The following is an 18,203-nucleotide window of genomic DNA, read 5'->3' as shown; positions in this document are numbered from 1 at the left end:
TCAATCTGCAGACTGAGTGAAAAAAATATACCATAAAATGCATCATTTAAGCTTTAACTACAGTATTTGAACTTTTGATATCTTTTGTCTTAACGCGAGCTGCAAACTTAAACTTCCTATGCGAACTTTAATATGTGAAATCAATTAAAGCAGGTAAACCCAAATTGAGTCATATCACAAACAAGTTTAGGGCCCATGACCTGGCCAGTTTTGGTCAAATTTCAAACCTGCTTGAATAGGTTTGAATAAGTTAAGCATCTTTTTTAATGATATATTATTTTACAACATTAGCATGGCAACTAATGAATCCTTCGCTGTCTTACTGTAAATAAACAGGATCTAATAATTGCAGCTATAAAGTGTTGAAGTCGTATAATTGGATGAACAAAAGTATATTGGTTTAATATTGGTTTGCCGTGCGTATTGCGAAGCGTACGCCACGTGTTTTACGTGGCGTGGTGCATTCGCACGGTAAAATACGCACGCACACACTCGCATTACAACAGTTAGTTATTTATATAATTTCATATTGGTTCCGTTACACTGTAATTCAGGAGCAGATAGTATTCGGTTTATTATTAGTCTATATATATATATATGTATAGATATATATATATATATATATATATATATATATAGTGATTATATGTACATTGTAGTGTTATTAAAGGTTTAGGCAATAGGAAAGGTGTCATGCCTGATATATTGAAGCCCTAATCATCAGCAGCTGTCCGGTGCAGTCGGCGAAGAGATCGCACATTGCATACTTTAGTTATTGATATTAGAGAGTAAACCTTTGTATGATACTGGCTATGAAAAGGAGCAGACCCCCTGGAGAGAAGACCCCCACCTTTGGATTCCTTAGATTGAATCAACCTATTACCTGTCTGGCCTGGACCCACCCAACGTCTGGACCTATAGAAACCATCTACGTCATCTCTATTGTTCACAATGAAACACTGACTGTATATATATTAGCTGCATCTCACTGGGGCCTCAGTCAACTCTGACACAATATTCTATACAGAATATTGTCCATCGGGTCCGGTGGGTGCGCAGCGTGCGCAAGCGATTGCATTGGTATGTACTTATCTTTTGGTATTGGCTGTGCTGTACTGTACTTTATCATGATATAATAATGTATTGAAATTGTTGACTATTTACATCTGTTTAAAATAAATCACTTTGTGCTTTGGACACACATTCAATTGATTGGGCAATGCTTATTTTAAAACGATAGAATTACTTTAATAAAAGTTAAGAACTAGGGGCCCGATTCATCAAAATTCGCAAACGCATACGCATCTGCGTTGCATACTTTGAGCGACGTAAACCGAAATAAGCACCTCAAACAGCAAAAACACACCCCCATGTGGTCTAAGGGACGGAAATAAGCAGCGCAAACGTTAGAAAACACACCCACCTGCGGATCTTTAAACATGCTACACGCATAAGCGACGGCTCTCAACTGATTGACGACAAGCCAAGCAATGCAAACCTCACGCCCACTGTGGGAGGGACCCAACAGTTTGTTTACACACAACACAACATAAATGCCTGGGGCTTATTTTTACGACATAGCTCTCTACTCATTAATCACTGACAAATAACAATGATGTGCAACACTCTGGACGGTTGTTTTTCCTTTGCTACTAATTAACCTAATACACACTTGTCCAAAACACATTGCTCACGATCTGTGTTTAGGATTTCTTCGATTTCAAGTCGCCGTATAGTATGCAAAATGCATGCACACGGCTACATTGAAAACACATGAATAACGAATGTATTAAAATGTATGTGGTGTGAATACATCTTTGCCTTTTCAGCAAAATGAATGCATAGCATACTCTTCCATAAAGGATACACACAAGAGTGTATATACAACCTCCACACAGAGGAAGGGTCTCTGTCTGGATTACAACTCAGGAATGACTGTATGCAAATGGGGACAGCTACCCGCTACCCCAACCTGAGACATGAAAATACACAGACAACACCAACAATACAGCATGCGTGCTACACAGACACCTCACACTTAATACTACTCTTCATTATTCACACAAATTTCTCACAAAATACCTATCTCACAGGTAGCTCACTGGTTAGCACTTTGGACTCACAACACAGCAGACATGAGTTCAAATACTGAGCATACCCATAACTAATGTGTGGAGTGGAATCATTATCCTAACAAGAAATGGGACACAATGTTTTTTTTTTTTATTTTGCATTTGTTATACACGCTCAACCATATTGTAAAATATGCCCTCTGATTTATACTGTATTGAAAGTAAATATTTATTTGGAGGGAAAATCCAAGAAGCCTCACGGCCTATACTTCACATGCACAGTATTAGCTGCATGCTGACATTGAGTATTCTAAATGGACTAAGGGGGGGGGGGTGTTGTAGGTGACAGCTTCCTTGGAGGTAAATGCAACATTGTCAGCAAATAGACTTTCATCTGGATCCATGGCGTACACGTTATGTCATGTACTCAGCTGTATCCAAACAGGCCGCTCTCCACACTCCAGTACGATGGTCCTTTGCCTCGCTTGCACTTCTGCCTTACACCACTGACGCCACTTCTGGGTACACTTTCGAGGCTCTCTTCAATGTGTCACTGTTACTTGAATGTAACCTTGGACTATCACTACAATGACATATGTATTTGGGGGAATTGGTAACTAGCTAGAGCGTTTGACATTTTTGGATTTTATCTTGCACACAGGGCCTACAGATGCAATACCTCTTATAGGGGTGGCTTGTTCGTGGAGGGCACATGTTACTTTTGGATTACATGCAAATAGCTAAAGAAATCCTTTTGTGTTTTACAAATGATGTTATAAGCAAAACATCTTTCTTCATTACTCTTTTCGGACTATTATATATACCCACATGTTGTGTAATGAGATGAATAAAGACACACACACCAAGGTTTGTTTTTTTATAAAGTTATATATTTTTAAAACACAACAATCTTTTCAAACTATTTACATATACATCAATAAATAAAATATCATCGAAATGAGGCCCAGTAGGCCAATTTAAAACGCAGGTTGCCTACAATGTTCCCAATATGTACGTGGAGGCCTTCCAGGTCCTCCACAATTTGACCCATGTGGGCCATCAGTTCTGCTGCGGTGGGTGGTGGTGGAGGCCAATTGCCAGCTTCCTCAGTGGGTGCTGAAAGAAATCAGAAATTAAACATTACATACATGGATACATATTTCATCAAACAGACAGGATTTACTAGAGATGTTTACTGTTACATTACTTTCAAAACTTAGGCCTCTGGCCACAAAACCATTTGCACGCACATTAGACATCGAGAAGGCATTCGAATCAATGTACTAAATTCTGGTGAGCCACGGGGAGAGGGCCATGTACAGGGTTGTCTTATCCAGCATTATTGGCCCCAGGTCCTATGCACTACATGGGCCACTACCTATACAATCACTCACAGGAATTCCAATGATTTTGGTGTATATTAGATTTTATAAACAAGTCATTAATATACTGACGATTTGACCAGGCTAGCGGCCACATTGTTTTGCCCAATGCCCTGCGTGCCCATGTGTTAAGATGGCTATGGCTGTGGTTTGAGTGTTTAATGCGCCTAAAATGTATAGGCAGATATTATAAGTGTTCGACCTGTGGCATTTAAGGCACCATTTAATCAACATATGTCACAGCAGGGATTATGTACAAGTATAATGCACATGTCAATCTTGTATAACTATGTCCATCACTTATCGCAAATACTTACAATCTTCCAACTCCACTGCCTCTTGGCTGCCTGATGTGGAGTCCGCTAAATCCTGGGGCTCCCGGTCAGCCTGCTCCTCGTCCTCCTCCACCGCTGCTGCCACTGGCACCGGCACTGGCACCGCCTCCTCCTCCTCCTGCTCCTCCACTGCCATTGCCACTGGCACCGCCTCCTCCTCCTCCTCCGACACTGCCACTGCCACTGGCACCGCCTCCTCCTCCTCCTGCGACACTGCCACTGGCACCGCCTCCTCCTCCTGCGACACTGCCACTGGCACCGCCGCCTCCTCCTCCTCCGATGACAGTGGCACTGCCACCGCCACTGGCTGCTGCTCCTCCTCCTCCTCCTCCTCAGCTGCCTGCGCCTCGACTAATGCCCGGCGGCGTTGGCGGCGTTCCCAGCGTGCTCGGTCTGTTTGAAAAAAGGAAATATAAACAAAAGGACATGTTAACACAATCACCATTTGAAAAAAACTATTGTATTTTGACAATCAGGTGATCATACATATTTAATCAACTTTACATTGTCAGCAGGCATAAATATTTGCTACTAACAATGCAAGGAGGTAAACATGATGAACACAAAGCATTTCACATGACTTGTCAGCCCAGCACAGTGGTCTAGTGGTTAGCACGTCTGCCTCACAGCACTGGGGTCAGGAGTTCAACTCCCTGATGATAGTTACATATGTGTGGAGTTTGGAGGCTTGCTCCATATTTGCATGTGTTGTCTACCACACTCCCCAAACATACTACTGGCCGCCTAATTAGGTTTTGTTCACATTTGGCCGTAGTATGTTTTTTTCATGTAGGTGCTTTTAAGTCATCAAACTCCCTTGGCCCTGGTCAATTAGTTCTCTACAGGACCACCGAATTAGTGGATGGAGGTCAAAAAGCTTTGAATGTTGAGTATACTTTGGAAATCACCCTTTGTTGGGACTACCTTACAGTCTAAAAGAGTCTAAATAGGCAGTTAAGTAATAATTGATTAGCTATATCTAGCACACTATCTAATCTGTTTGCATCTTATGGGAGCTTGCAAAAAGCAGTCTAAACACTAAGGTGTTTTGTATTTGAAACGTGCCTTTTAAATCTTGGCCCAATAATGACAACACATCTTCCACTCCAAAATGTTTTTAAGGTTAGACTAGCAAGTTGCAGCACTCGGGTCAAGACTTAGAATGCCTGATTTCCTAAACCACACTTAATGGTGAGAATTGTCACACAAAAACATTTAGGTCAGTAAATGGTTAGCAGACACATTTAGGACACAGGAGCCAAAGCTTTTTGGGTGGACTGGAAGGGGCATGACCTTTATAGTGTGCTTGCACATTGTTATGTAGGCCATGTCAGGTGTTTAGGGTGAACATATTTACAAACATAGGGCCTGATTCATTAAGGATCCTTAACTTGAGAAACTTCTTATTTCAGTCTCCTGGACAAAACCATGTTACAATGCAAGGGGTGCAAATTAGTAATCTGTTTTGACCATAAATTAAATACTGACTGCTTTTTCATGTAGCACACAAATATCAACTTTAAACTTCCGTGTACAAATAATCTATCAAGTATCTGTGTGCTAAATGAAAAAACAGTCAGTATTTAACTTATGTGCAAAACTGAACACTAATTTGCACCCCTTGCATTGTAACATGGTTTGGTCCAGGAGACTGAAATAAGAAGTTTCTCAAGTTAAGGAACCTTCATGAATCAGGGCCATAGAGCAAATATATATATATGTTGACTTTTTTTTGGCGATTAGTAGAGAACTCACTTATTCTGATCTCCCTACGGAGCTCCTCCAGAAGCTGGGGCTGGCGGCGCCGGAGATCGCTCCACCGCCGTTGGAGCTGAACGGTGCTCCGCCGAATGTTGTATCGGAGGCGGAGGCGTCTGCGGACCCTTTGATAGGCCCGCACCTTCACCTCGTTGGACACATACCGTCCAGAGGGTACATTGTCCATACCCTCTGCAAGGACTCTCAGCTCACGCCTGCTGAAAATTGCAGCCCTCATTTTGGTATAATGTCTATAACACAAAATGGGGGCCTCTGCGTTCCGATTGGTTCGCTGAGCACGTATGGGCGTGCTCACGTCACACGCGGAGCTTTCACACACCTGTGTTTTGACTCTGATTGTCTCTCCCACCAAGAACATGGCGGGCGCCTGCACTGAGACGAGTACAGTGTGCTCCGCAATTAGGAAGAAGAGTGTACACCTGGTTTATTAATTCAACACTCCATTTAAACCCACCTGTGCTTTGGTCTAGTGCCTGTTCATTCGCTTTTTAGCCTGGATAGAGCACAGTCAAGATTTCATTACATTACATTTGGATGATTGTTCTAAAAAGCCAACAACAAACAGTAAGTACCAAACTAAATCAGAGATTGAAAGATTTAAATTTTTTTTGTGTTCTCCTAAAGTTTTCTGCCTACAGTATGCTAAGTTCTTTTGAACCTTATCCATATTCAAATTAGGAGGTTAGCTTTGTTTACCACATTACCTTTTCTTGCTTATAAAAATTAATTTGTTTTTTTTTTCGCAGCCCATACCACGCATTACCCAGTTGACTATCAAAATAATTTTTGTTTGTGCCAAACTTTGGAGAAAAGTAAGTATAAGAATTTATCTGAAATTTCTGGATAGTTCCAAAATATTTTTATCTCCTAATGTAGTAAACTGTTTGCTCTGCAATATGTGTGGCCGGAATGTAAAAAAAACTGCTAAGCAAAGGGCCCCTGGCCTCACATTTAACATGTAAAGTTTTCAATAGTAGCCTACAGTATGCTAAGTTCTTTTGAAACTTATCCTTGTTCAACGGCATAATAACTAGCTCATTGCATTGATGGACACATGGGTCCAAATGTTGGCCGATTTGTAACCAAATCTTAATAATAATTACACAATATAGGGTTTGCAACTGAGTGATATCCTTCATTTTGGTGTGTTGCTAACCTGTAAACCAATGTTATGGTTTGAAAAGTGAAGAGTAGTAGTAGTAGTAGGAGAATGTTGCTATAGTATTTGACTAATATGTCAGTCAAAATGCAGTGGTCAAACTAAATGGCCGTTAAATAGACAAACCACAATGTTTATTATAATAAGGGGCATGTGTTTTAGACCTAGTTAGAAGTTTGTGAAATTGTACCTTATGTAGGGGGGGGATGTGCTTAGATTCTGTATCACCACCTGACTGTGTGCATTGCCTATAAAGACACAACTTATCTTTGAAATAGGAATATGTCTGATGCTGGCCCAAGTAATGTGGAGGCACCAGGGCTGCCAACTAGGCGTAAAAACAACTTCATAGAGGAGGAGCTGGAGGTGCTGGTAGAAGAGGTTCTGGCGAGGTTCCACAGTGGGAACCGCCAAATAACCGGACGCGAGCGCCAAACCCATTGGCAGGAAATCACAAGGCTCATAAATGAAATATCTCCGTATGAGCGTACAAAGGTTGAAGTACAGAAAAGGTACGAATTAAATTTAAAAATAATAGCCCTATTTAACTTTACTGACTGTGTGTATTTGTCAAATAATATATATAGATATCGCTAGAGATAAATATGGATTTTGTGACATAGTAGCATTAGTCACCTGTGAGGTGAAACCACCTTGTGACTCCAATGCATTTGTTGATCAGGCCCTTTGTTTTCAGAAACTAACACCATGGCCCTTGGTCACATTGACATAATATGTTTACCACATTATACGCGCTTCAAAATAGCAAAATCTGTATTACTGTATGTGAAGGTTAAATTGTTGTGATTAGCAAACGTGCAATGTATTTGATTGAAAAATGTGTCATTTTGAGTTGAAGGTACTATGTGAGGCAATAATGTTTGTCTATTCCACAGATGGGCAGACTATAAAGGACGCCTGAAAGCGAAGCTTGTTGAGCTTCACAGGCATGCTCAAGGCACTGGTGGGGGGCCTCGACTACGTACTACTTTAACACCCCTCGAGGAGCGGGCGAGGGCTGCAATAGCCCTGGTGGAGATAGTTGGGGTGGGCGACATAGACACTGGCTCTAGCCCATCCCGAACAGGAGAGGCCGCTCCACTAGGTACATGATGAGTTTGCTTTCTTAATGTCTGTAAAGCTTTGTATCTGTCTGAGTAAAAGTGTCAACTCTCAGGATGTGTGTGTGAAGGTAAACTTCAATTGCACAATGTGTTTGCCTATCACATAGTAGGAAATGACATTTACACACTGAAGACAAATGGTCTCAATATGTAGGGCTCATCCTAAAATGTCAGACCATAAGTGGCAATGTTTGTATTTGGGGAGCGGAAAGGGCTGCTAGCACATTCAAGGGAAGCTGACACTTTACCAATGCTACATCACGCGTTGTAAGATGTTTTTGCCAATATAATATCGCACCTTACTCATTGATTCTAATTACTTTATTTTACTTATTATCTCTCTACAGCATGTGAGCAGCAGGCGCCTGCTTCACCGGTGGATGAAGAAGTTGCCCGTGATGTGGAGGAGCCTCAGCTGGCTCCAGCTGAATATGTAAGGCAGCGGACACTCGCACGCGCAGCCGAAAATCTTAAAGACGTCACTCTTGCACAGAATGTTCACCTGTCACAAATATCTAGCACTGTCCAACACACGGATCAGCAAATCGCCCGTCTCACTAACACATTCTCCGATTTCATGAGCACACACACCTCTTTACTGACGACACTCGCCACCAAAATTGATAATTTAAATACTTCAGTGACAAATATTGCAACACTCCTGGGTGATATCTTGCATGTCCACTCCCAACGCACCTCCGGCACAATCCCTTCACCCAGCTCAGATTATTTGTTCGGCAGCCCCCATACCCAGTTGTCTGTCGCCTCCGCCCTCCCTGATGTGTCTGTCGCCTCCGCCCTCCCTGATGTGTCTGTCGCCTCCGCCCTCCCTGATGTTTCTGTCGCCTCCGCCCTCCCTGATGTTTCTGTCGCCTCCGCCCTCCCTGATGTTTCTGTCGCCTCCGCCCTCCCTGATGTGTCTGTCGCCTCCGCCCTCCCTGATGTGTCTGTCGCCTCCGCCCTCCCTGATCCCGAACTATGTCGTCTTATGTGTTTTGCCTTTGCTCGTGGCTATGGCCAATCCCCCGTTGTGCCCACTTCCCCCTCGCCTGTCGTGGCCCCATCCCCATCCCCTGACCCTGCACCTTCACCTCGTCGGACACAACCCGCTTGCCTTGCCCCATTGCCTGGTTCCTCTGACTCCTCTACATCACGGGTGACAAGAAGTCGGAGTAGGGGAGCCTCCCGTCCAACCGGCTTTAAAAAAACACGGAAAAAGTAATTTGTATTGTTTTAACCTAACAAATATAGTTTAATATATGACGAAAATATGTATTTTTTTTTTTTTTTTTATAATAAAAAAAAATTCCTACTACTGAAATGTCTATTTCTTTTTTACGGCAGATTCCATAATGTTTTTTGTAATAACAATGCTTGTTATCAAGTCTAACCATAGTATAATCTCCAAACAAACTGGCTGATTCATTAACGTATTCAAACAAATATGTATCGAATATCAGTGTGCTGACCAAAACCATGCCATGGCCCTGATTGAGTAATGAACCTAGATGTCAAGGATACATATTTCTGAATGCTGCTCAAAAGCCTTTTAAAATGCAAGTGGTGCAAAATAGCAATAGGTTTAGAGCACGAAAAAAAAAAAAATGTCTGTATCCTAATGTACCGCACAAATACTTGATAGCTTATTTGTACACTGAAATGTTCATGTCAGGTAGGACCTCTCCTACCCCAAAATTACATCTCCAATTACATTTTTGGTTTACATCCCCCTCCAAACTGACATGCTTTGCCCTTGCTTAGTTACTTTGCCTTACCTTTCCAGAATGAATCTGGCCCATGGTTTGCTGAAGAAGACTTAAACAAGAGGTGTATCAAGGTAAGCTTCTTAATGCTTTTGCCACAGTGTTTCTTTATTTGCCTTACTAAATAATTGCAAACACAACCTGCAACTACAGTGCCCCTTTAGAGGTAGGGCAAATCATTCGGTCAAGAAAGTATTGCATTTGCAAACTGTAACCTAACACAAAGGAGCCACAAAAGACAGGTGTTAAGGGAACCCAAATAAATTTAAAAACATTTTTTCCCATGATGGCACAGGACAAATATTGTTAACTACTATTTTGTACAGGTAAGAATCTGTGCTAATTCTAAAAATCTAATAAGGGATTTGTATTTAAGATTAGTGCTAATGCACAGTGTGTGGTACACTCGACGTCATTTAGCATAACAGTTATTTACATGTAACCTCATGACCTTATTGCACTAAGCACATATAGGTTGGGTCTCACATTTGGATCTTAGGTGCACTTACCCCATCAGCCGCTGTCATATCACGGCTACCTGGGTGCCTTCTGGTCGTCAGCAACATTCCCGTCCTCCACAGCTCCGTTTGTAATCAAACACACACTGTTTGTTCTGCTGCATGTGCACAGGCATCTTGGATGCAGTCAGGTGATCATTCCAGATCAACCAGATTCAGCACCTGTGATCCCATTAAGTGCTCAGTCAATAGTTGCTTGGGACAAACCATTTAAAGCTGCTGCTGTGATCTGTTCATTGCCTGAACAACACACTTCTCTCCAGTGGATAGTTATTGGCCCCAGTGTTTCTGGCTGCATTACAAAATCAGTGTTTGTGTCCACATTCTCAGACTGCTCATTCCCCTGCTAGATTGGACAATCAGCAAGAACATGAGCAGGAAGATCATCCAGGCTGCTCTGTTCAGATTCACACCTGCTGCAGGTAATCCCAAGGGTCCCTGATTCGGATCAAGAAATACAGACTAACGTGACAGTTTGACACACTATAAGGGTGTATGTAGTGCTGTGTGTCTGACTAATCATGTAAGACGCAAATGAAAAAGCTTGGAGTATAGATATGGTTTGGTCAGGCAAAGAAGCACACTCTGTAATACAAGTAGACTCCAAGAGGTAGTTTGTCCACCAAACTCCTCTATCCTGTAAAGACTTTTCCAAACTCTATGATCTGATCCCCCCAATCCATGATAGTTTAAACCAATCTGGAACCTTGAATACATTATTATAACAAACAGACCCTAGAGTTTCTTACGTAATGTACACTGATACATTCATTGTTAAAGTGGGCACGTCACTTGGATTTGGCTCCCTTCCAGTTTTGGAAAACATTTATGCAAGGCCAAGCAATTTTCTATAACGGGCAACATATTATCGTGTGAAGCTTGGTATGTTGTGATTTCTTGCCAATACAGACACAGGTACCCATTGCACACGTTCACCCTCCATAAGCCAAAAAAACTGGATGCCTCACCTAACAATGTAAACATCAACAATATCTACCAGACATTAATCCCTCAAAATACTGTGTGCTCGGCCCAACACTCTTGGATTAGATCAGGGGTGGGCAAACCTGTCCTCAAGGGCCATATCCAGTTCATGTTTTTAGGATTTCTGTCTGTAGAAACAGGTGGGATAATTACTGACCCAGCCAAATAGATTAACTCAGCTGTACATGATTAAAGAAATCCTAAAAACATGAACTGGATATGGCCCTTGAGGACAGGTTTGCCCACCCCTGGATTAGATGGTGGTAAAGGAATTTGAACATGGAGCCATAATCCTAAACGGATATCTGTACATTAAGGCTTTGTACTTCCCTTGCCCAAGGCATGGACAAATGCTGCAAATTATTGTTAACATTGACTAGCATGTTTAAACAGACATAGGTGGTATTACGACACACACTTTGAAGAGAAACAAAAGGTGGAATGTTAATTTGTCACTACTTTCCACTTTAAGAGGACAAGCTACATGAAAATGGTATTGAGAATAAATTTCACATTTCTACACCACAATAACATTGGAGACCTGCATTATCAGGTTCAGCAAACATATCAAGTGACTGCTGCCTAACAATGGGTAATCAGACTAATGTAACTAGTTCTCATGTGGAGTATCTATGGTGGCTGTAAGTTTACATATAGCTGCCTTGACCAATTAGCAAACTAGGGGCCTGATTCATTAAGGATCTTATCTGTCATTTTTTGCTTATCTTAAGCTAATCCACTCTGTTCATGCTCAGAAAAGGGAGATAAGAAGCAAAAGCCACTGCATAAGTGACGAATTTCTTACGCTAGGATGAAAATCCATCTTTGCTTCACTCTTATCTCCCCGTTTCTTCATAACAATAAGCATCTTACCTTTTGCACAAGATAAGAAGATTACTAATGATTCAGGCCCTAGGTGATGGTATTATGGCCTTGTAGCAAGACTCCACTAGCTTAGTGCCCTAATGCATTCCCCATAATTGTTAGTGTGGGGTTTGTGTCTGGCATGTGGGTGTTGGAACACTTTGAAACAAAGTGCCACTAGCACAAGCGAAAAATATTGTTATCCCATTTGGCCCAGGGCCAAAAGTTGGTAGTGTGTGACCTGCCACTGCTAACATTTTTGCTTTCTTTATATACATTTACCTGTAATGTGATGCCTATATTCCTACGCACATCACATGTTCGCTCTAAAAGCTGAAAGTGTCCAAACAATTTACTACTAAGCACCAAACACACATACAAACCTCCACACTATAGCCATTTTCTAAAACTATACATTTACCCCATTGAGCGTGTTTGTAGGCTATGGTGAATCTGTGGCAAAGGAGAAAATAACCACACCTAGATTTCATATATTCATTTAAAATAAAACCTGTTCCACAATAGTTTTGAAAGCACTACACATGGATTTATGGCTATTAAAATATTAATCAGTGCACTGTAGTAATGGTACAAAATGGCATGACAACTGATTGCTGACACATTTGCAGCATAGGCTAGATTTATTACATATATGAATTCAAATGTGCTGACAAAAACAAAGCAAACAAGGTAATGGTCTGTGTGTGTAAAAATTCCTTGAATTAAGAGATGACAATCTGGCCAGACTGAAGAGAGACATAAGCAGGCTTGGAGCTCTGGGGAAATTCAACAACATGTAGTGAGACACGAATTGCACAAATCCAAAATCCACGCCAACACACCCTGTTGAACGAAAGGCAACAAATTAATATGGCAATATTAGGTCAGACAACTTGCATTTTGATATCAAGAGATTGAGCAATGTATTGGCATGTGTAAAAAAGCCAGTAATATTATAGTGTATAATAATGGCTTGTGTGTTTGGACTATACCTAGGATTCTGAATGCACTATTTGACTTAATTTGAAACACCAAACCCATATGTTACATAGCTAGCATCTGCCCATATGTTTTGTTTGTGCAACCACACATTGCAGGCTTAGTAACGACGACATTATTGTATGGAGCACACTCACTGGCCAATCACATTTTAGTGCAGATAGCACTATACTACTTACATTTGAAAACACCCTTCACCATGGCAACATCCAACTCCAAAGGGAAGTGCAATGGCAGAAAAGCCAGCACTGCAGGCCAAGTGTAATCTAAAGGCTGTAGATATAAGAAAAACAAATAAAGTGTCAATAATGTGCACTTCAACACTATATGTGCTGATCAATAAACTGTAGAAAAACCAAACATCAATTATGTTGCCACATTAGGCTGTTGATTTAAACTACCCCATTAACGTGCATTTAGCTAAAGACATTAAGGCTAAACTTGGAGGCATGAAGCTATACTTTCTACACACATTGTAAAGGTAAAATACAGGTAGGCATGGTTTTTCCCCTATTATTACACATAGAAACCATTTCAGTAACACACCAGACCATGTCTATTCATAATCCCTTTTTGAATAACCATACCTTAGATAATAACCCTTGACTAAGCTTGCACATGATTTGACCACTGATCTTTTAAATGTGAAGATATTTATGTTTTGTTCCAAAAAAAATAAAAAAAATTTCAACATTGACCCCTTTCATTGTAACATGCTTTGTCCACTAGAACATTTACTTATTTTTTATCCTTTGCTCTCCTTAATGACTCAAGCACAGAGTGTTAATGTGTCTTTAAGGTAGGGTCTGAAAAACCACACTTCAAATAAAAGGTATTAGAAAAAGAAAAGAGAAAAAAAACAAAAAACAGTATGGACATTCTTAATGCAAAGTATTTTAACAAGGGGTATGTAATAAAACAATATCTGGTTTCTACTTACCACACACACAGACAAATGTGGAATGTCAATAAGCAATCACTAGACACCCAAAAAACACAATCCAGGACCAAGATCTGTGGAGGGGAGGGTAAACAGGTACAAAATAAATCAATATAGATGGATAATCTTTATGTGTGTCACTACAGTCGAGAGGTATCTATGCAGAGACACATCCCAAGTCTACACAGTTGCCTCAATATTCAAACTCTGCAGCTAATTAAAGACTTTTCCACTAACCTTCAACATAAAAATCTTAACCATTATGACCTTTCAGCATAATTTTCTATCTGTATCTCACCAATATCTTTTCCTACAAATAAACATGAGTGTTGAGCAAGGTACAGCAATAAACTGCAGCGATTATGAAACATTTCACCATTAAGGGCTACTTACCCAGAATTGTGAATCTCCCAACAACACAGAAAGCCAAGCAAGGTCTTTTTAAGTAACACTGTAATTAGTGAATTAAATGCAGGTGAGTAGGCTGGAGAGTATGCCGGACACGTCATTAGGAGCACGCAGGTGCGTTCTAATTAGCCAAGTGTGGTTTTGTGTAAAAGTGACCTGACATGTGAGCAACGTTTATTTTCTGTAGGTAAGTAGAGATTATAACGATTATTACAGATGTCATTAATGAGCTAAGCTGTTAGTGTTGTGGCAATAGTATGGGTAAAATAGTTTTAAGTACAATTCTATGAGGTATTATTCATTTGCATGTGCTACATTTAGATGTGCCATGATAGTGTAGTGGTTATGTATTTCACCCCCCGATACTAAGTGCAGAAGTTCAAGGCCCCAGGTCAACCCTAAGCACCAATTGAGTTAATAAAACACATTATTAAGCATACTCCTAAAAGTAAAAAACTATATGCAACTGCTTGTATTTAGCGTAAGATTCGCAAACGCGCTTAATTCGCATTTGTTTGGTGACGTTTTTGCAGCTCCTGTTGCTTTAGTAAAACAGTGTTTTTATTAATGTGTGTGTTTATCTAGGGTTATTATTTGAATACCACGTTATCCATCATGCTGTACATATTAATTGCAACATGGCCAATTTATCAGGTCTAAGACAGTCATTCAGCTGTGCTAACTAGTTAATGTGCAGTTTGGTGTTGGTGTTTCAATGTGAAGTATAACTCAGTGAATAAAGAAATGAGCTTGCAACAACAAGGTAATGAGTTTGAACCCTGAATGATGCGTGTATGTGGCTAACCTTGGTATATTTACAAGTTTGAGGGTATTTATTCCACTCTGTGACTTAGTATATGTTTTGGTGTGTAAGGTGGCTATATGTGTTATCAGCTACAACACAGCAAAGCAGTTGTTGGCAAAGACTTTGGATTTCAAAGATATGTGAATTCTGTACTGGCAACAGTGGAAAAAGCTAAGTGCTCCACCAAATCAAATTGTAGAAATGGGAGCAATAAATGTTCTATTTTTGATTTGTATTTATCAACATGGATATATTTCGATATGCATAAATTGTGACTCTGCATGCACCAAATCTTTCTGGGTATCATATTTCCAAGTATTGGCATTTTTCCCCATGTTTTAAGGGAAACAACTTATGCTAGAAGTTGCTGGTCATCTTTAATTTGTATTCTATTCCCTTGACATCACCACTTGTACAGTGGTGTAGCAGTTAGCCAATCCACCTTGCCAGCTTGCTACGTGGGTTCGAGTCCTCACCAGCCCTCGGCTCTTAGGGATCATTAATATCCTTAGATAATTTGTGTTGCTGTTAAAAGTGTCCCTGTGGTAATAGTACACTTGTTTTAAATTTGCATAAATCATGTGTGTAAAACCCTGAAATATATTTTCGAGTTATTATATGTCTATTAATATTATTTGTTCTTGCAAACGCACCATCACCAACTGTCAAATCAGGCATGTAACATATTGAGACTAATGATATTGGTAATTGTTCAGAATGGTTGGAGATTTATCATAAATATTTATGACAAAGTCTATTGTTTGGGAGACATTTTACATAAAATGAAATACTTACCCATGCAGTGTGCACAGCAATTCCGGCAGTGGAATGAATGTGGAATGCACTGAGGCAACCATTCCGGCATTGGAATGAATGTGGAATGCACTGAGGCAACCATTCCGGCATTGGAATGAATGTGGAATGCACTGAGGCAACCATTCCGGCAGTGGAATGAATGTGGAATGCACTGAGGCAACCATTCCGGCATTGGAATGAATGTGGAATGCACTGAGGCAACCATTCCGGCAGCCGGAATGCACTGTGACCTGGATTCTCCCCATAATGCTGAGGAGATATGTGGCTAGCAGTGTACAGGCCTATAAAAGGCAGTCCTCTTTACTGAAGAGGCAGTAAGCAGCAGAGGGCGCTATTTCCAGCTAACTAATTCCGGCATTCCGGCAGTCCCGGATTGAGGCCAAAGGGCCAAAATAACATCAAACATGTTGCACTTGCGAATTGCATTGATTAGAAAGGGGTATTTAAAGCAAAACAAGCTTAATTTACACAAACATACTAATGGAACATTTGTAAGATATGTAAAAGCTCAATAAAAAAAAAAAAATTAAAAAATTTTTTTTTGCCACAGGCAGTCTGTATTGATATGTATGTATGTTGTGCATATTTCGTTTTGCATTTTAAACGCAAAAGATGCTCCTAAAGGCGTTTAATAGTGGTTTTAGCTAGCTGTATTGGAGTTAAACATGACCCTGGCCTTCCTTAACTTTTGTGAAAGATTTGAGACAGGAGTGACGTCAGTTTCACTCATCTGGGCAGAGGGAACGCCTACTATTCTCAAGTGAAAAAGCATAACGCCTACTTTACTCAAGTACTATCTCATCTCCGCCCAGTCCGCGCCTACTCTCCGCCCATTCCCACCCATATGTTCTCAAGTGGTCAGCAGTCATCTCAAATCTATTTGCGTTGGAGTTTGAGATTGAGTCGCTTTTTGAGAGCTGTATCTGCCGTGCTTGAGTAGCGTATGTAGTGTTTTGCGCTGCGTAAGCGTCGTTTCGCGCATGCGCAGAGCCATTTAGCAGATGCGTATGCGTTTGCGAATTTTGATGAATCGGGCCCTAGATGTTACATAAATATTATAATTGATGGATGGAATAATCCCGAGGGGAATTAAAAGCCGAGGTTTGTGTGCATAACTAGTTTGGACCTCATTAAGGGTTAACAAAACAAGGAAAGGTTTGGATACACCCAATGTTGGTGTAATGAAGGGAAGGCTTAAGGGAAAGGCTATAAAGTTTCATGGAGGAGTGAGCTTTGTCTCTTGGATCTAGGAAAAGCTGTGGATAAGTAAGCTAAGCTCCTCCATTCTGTCCCTGGTCTTTATCCTACTGAGAATGTTTCTCTTTCCTTTAGCTTTTGCATTCTTTTACACTGGCAGCTTGCAGGACCGGCCAGATGGAGGGTGGTGGGGGTAGCTACCCCGCCATATCAGCAGTGGGGCTAATACCCATGTTTTTGGGGTTTGTGAGGGTGTAGTGCCCCCCCCCCAAACCCCTTACTGACACCATTGTCCACATAAAGGGCAGTAGTCACCAGGACCCTTTTAAGACTGGGAGGAGAATTATGGCCTCAGGCTGCCCACTATCACTACTGCTGTGGGGGGAGCTCCAGGTCACCAGTCAAGTGTCAGGCGCCGTCCGCACGGCCGCCTGACTGCCTGACCGCGCGTCTGGTTGCTATGCAACCAGACGCATCACTTCCGGATCCCCCCTGCCATCTGACTCCTCGCTGTATGACGCGCCCCGTTGCTAGGCAACGGGACGCTATGTGGATTCCCGGCGGCAGGTATGACAGCGCTGCAGCGCTGATGCTGATTGGGTCACCACACTATTTTAACCTCTTCCTGTCCTCTAATCAGTGCCAGAGTATCAGGTCTTCCTGTCTCCAGCGTTTGTGTGTACCAGTTGCTGTATTTGTTCCTGACATTCCTCGTGCTGCTTGTGACCCTTTTGACCCGGACCGTTTGACCACCCCTATCTGGATTCTGCCTTTGTACTGCGCTCCCTGAAAGTTACCGACTCGGCTTGCCTCACCATTCTTCTGGATTTCCCTTTGTACCTCCTCTACCTGAACGTTGCTGAACCGGCCTGTCTGACACCCCCTTGTATCTCGCTGTGGACTCTAGGAAGGACCGCGACCTGCGTGTCCCTGCAGCGGAGTCCATACTTCCTTGCGGGGGTTCCTGGTGAATACCAGGGGCACGTTAGACTCCGCGCCTTCCTCTGAGTTGCGCCAACAACAGCAGGTACCCACTATCAGTCATACACCCACTACCA

General features: G+C 41.5%; 1 protein-coding gene and 1 long non-coding RNA gene across 2 annotated transcripts; both read right to left on the bottom strand.

Moving 5' to 3' along the window:
* Positions 1–2,940: 2,940 nt before the first annotated feature.
* Positions 2,941–4,801, bottom strand: LOC142139023 (uncharacterized). Its single transcript, XM_075196250.1, has 2 exons — positions 3,772–4,801; positions 2,941–3,188 (listed from the first exon to the last, which is right to left on the bottom strand). Exons 1-2 carry the CDS (start codon positions 4,232–4,234, stop codon positions 3,022–3,024), a joined length of 630 nt encoding a protein of 209 aa, XP_075052351.1. The 5' UTR covers positions 4,235–4,801; the 3' UTR covers positions 2,941–3,021.
* Positions 4,802–12,591: 7,790 nt separating this feature from the next.
* LOC142140393 (uncharacterized) lies at positions 12,592–14,185 on the bottom strand. The gene is made up of 3 exons (XR_012688446.1): positions 13,920–14,185; positions 13,159–13,252; positions 12,592–12,823 (listed from the first exon to the last, which is right to left on the bottom strand). It is a non-coding gene; the product is annotated as an uncharacterized LOC142140393 (long non-coding RNA).
* Positions 14,186–18,203: the final 4,018 nt, after the last annotated feature.

The sequence above is a fragment of the Mixophyes fleayi genome, chromosome 2 (assembly GCF_038048845.1).
Source record: "Mixophyes fleayi isolate aMixFle1 chromosome 2, aMixFle1.hap1, whole genome shotgun sequence".
NCBI lineage: Eukaryota > Metazoa > Chordata > Amphibia > Anura > Limnodynastidae > Mixophyes > Mixophyes fleayi.
This window is presented reverse-complemented; position numbering and strand designations above follow the sequence as displayed.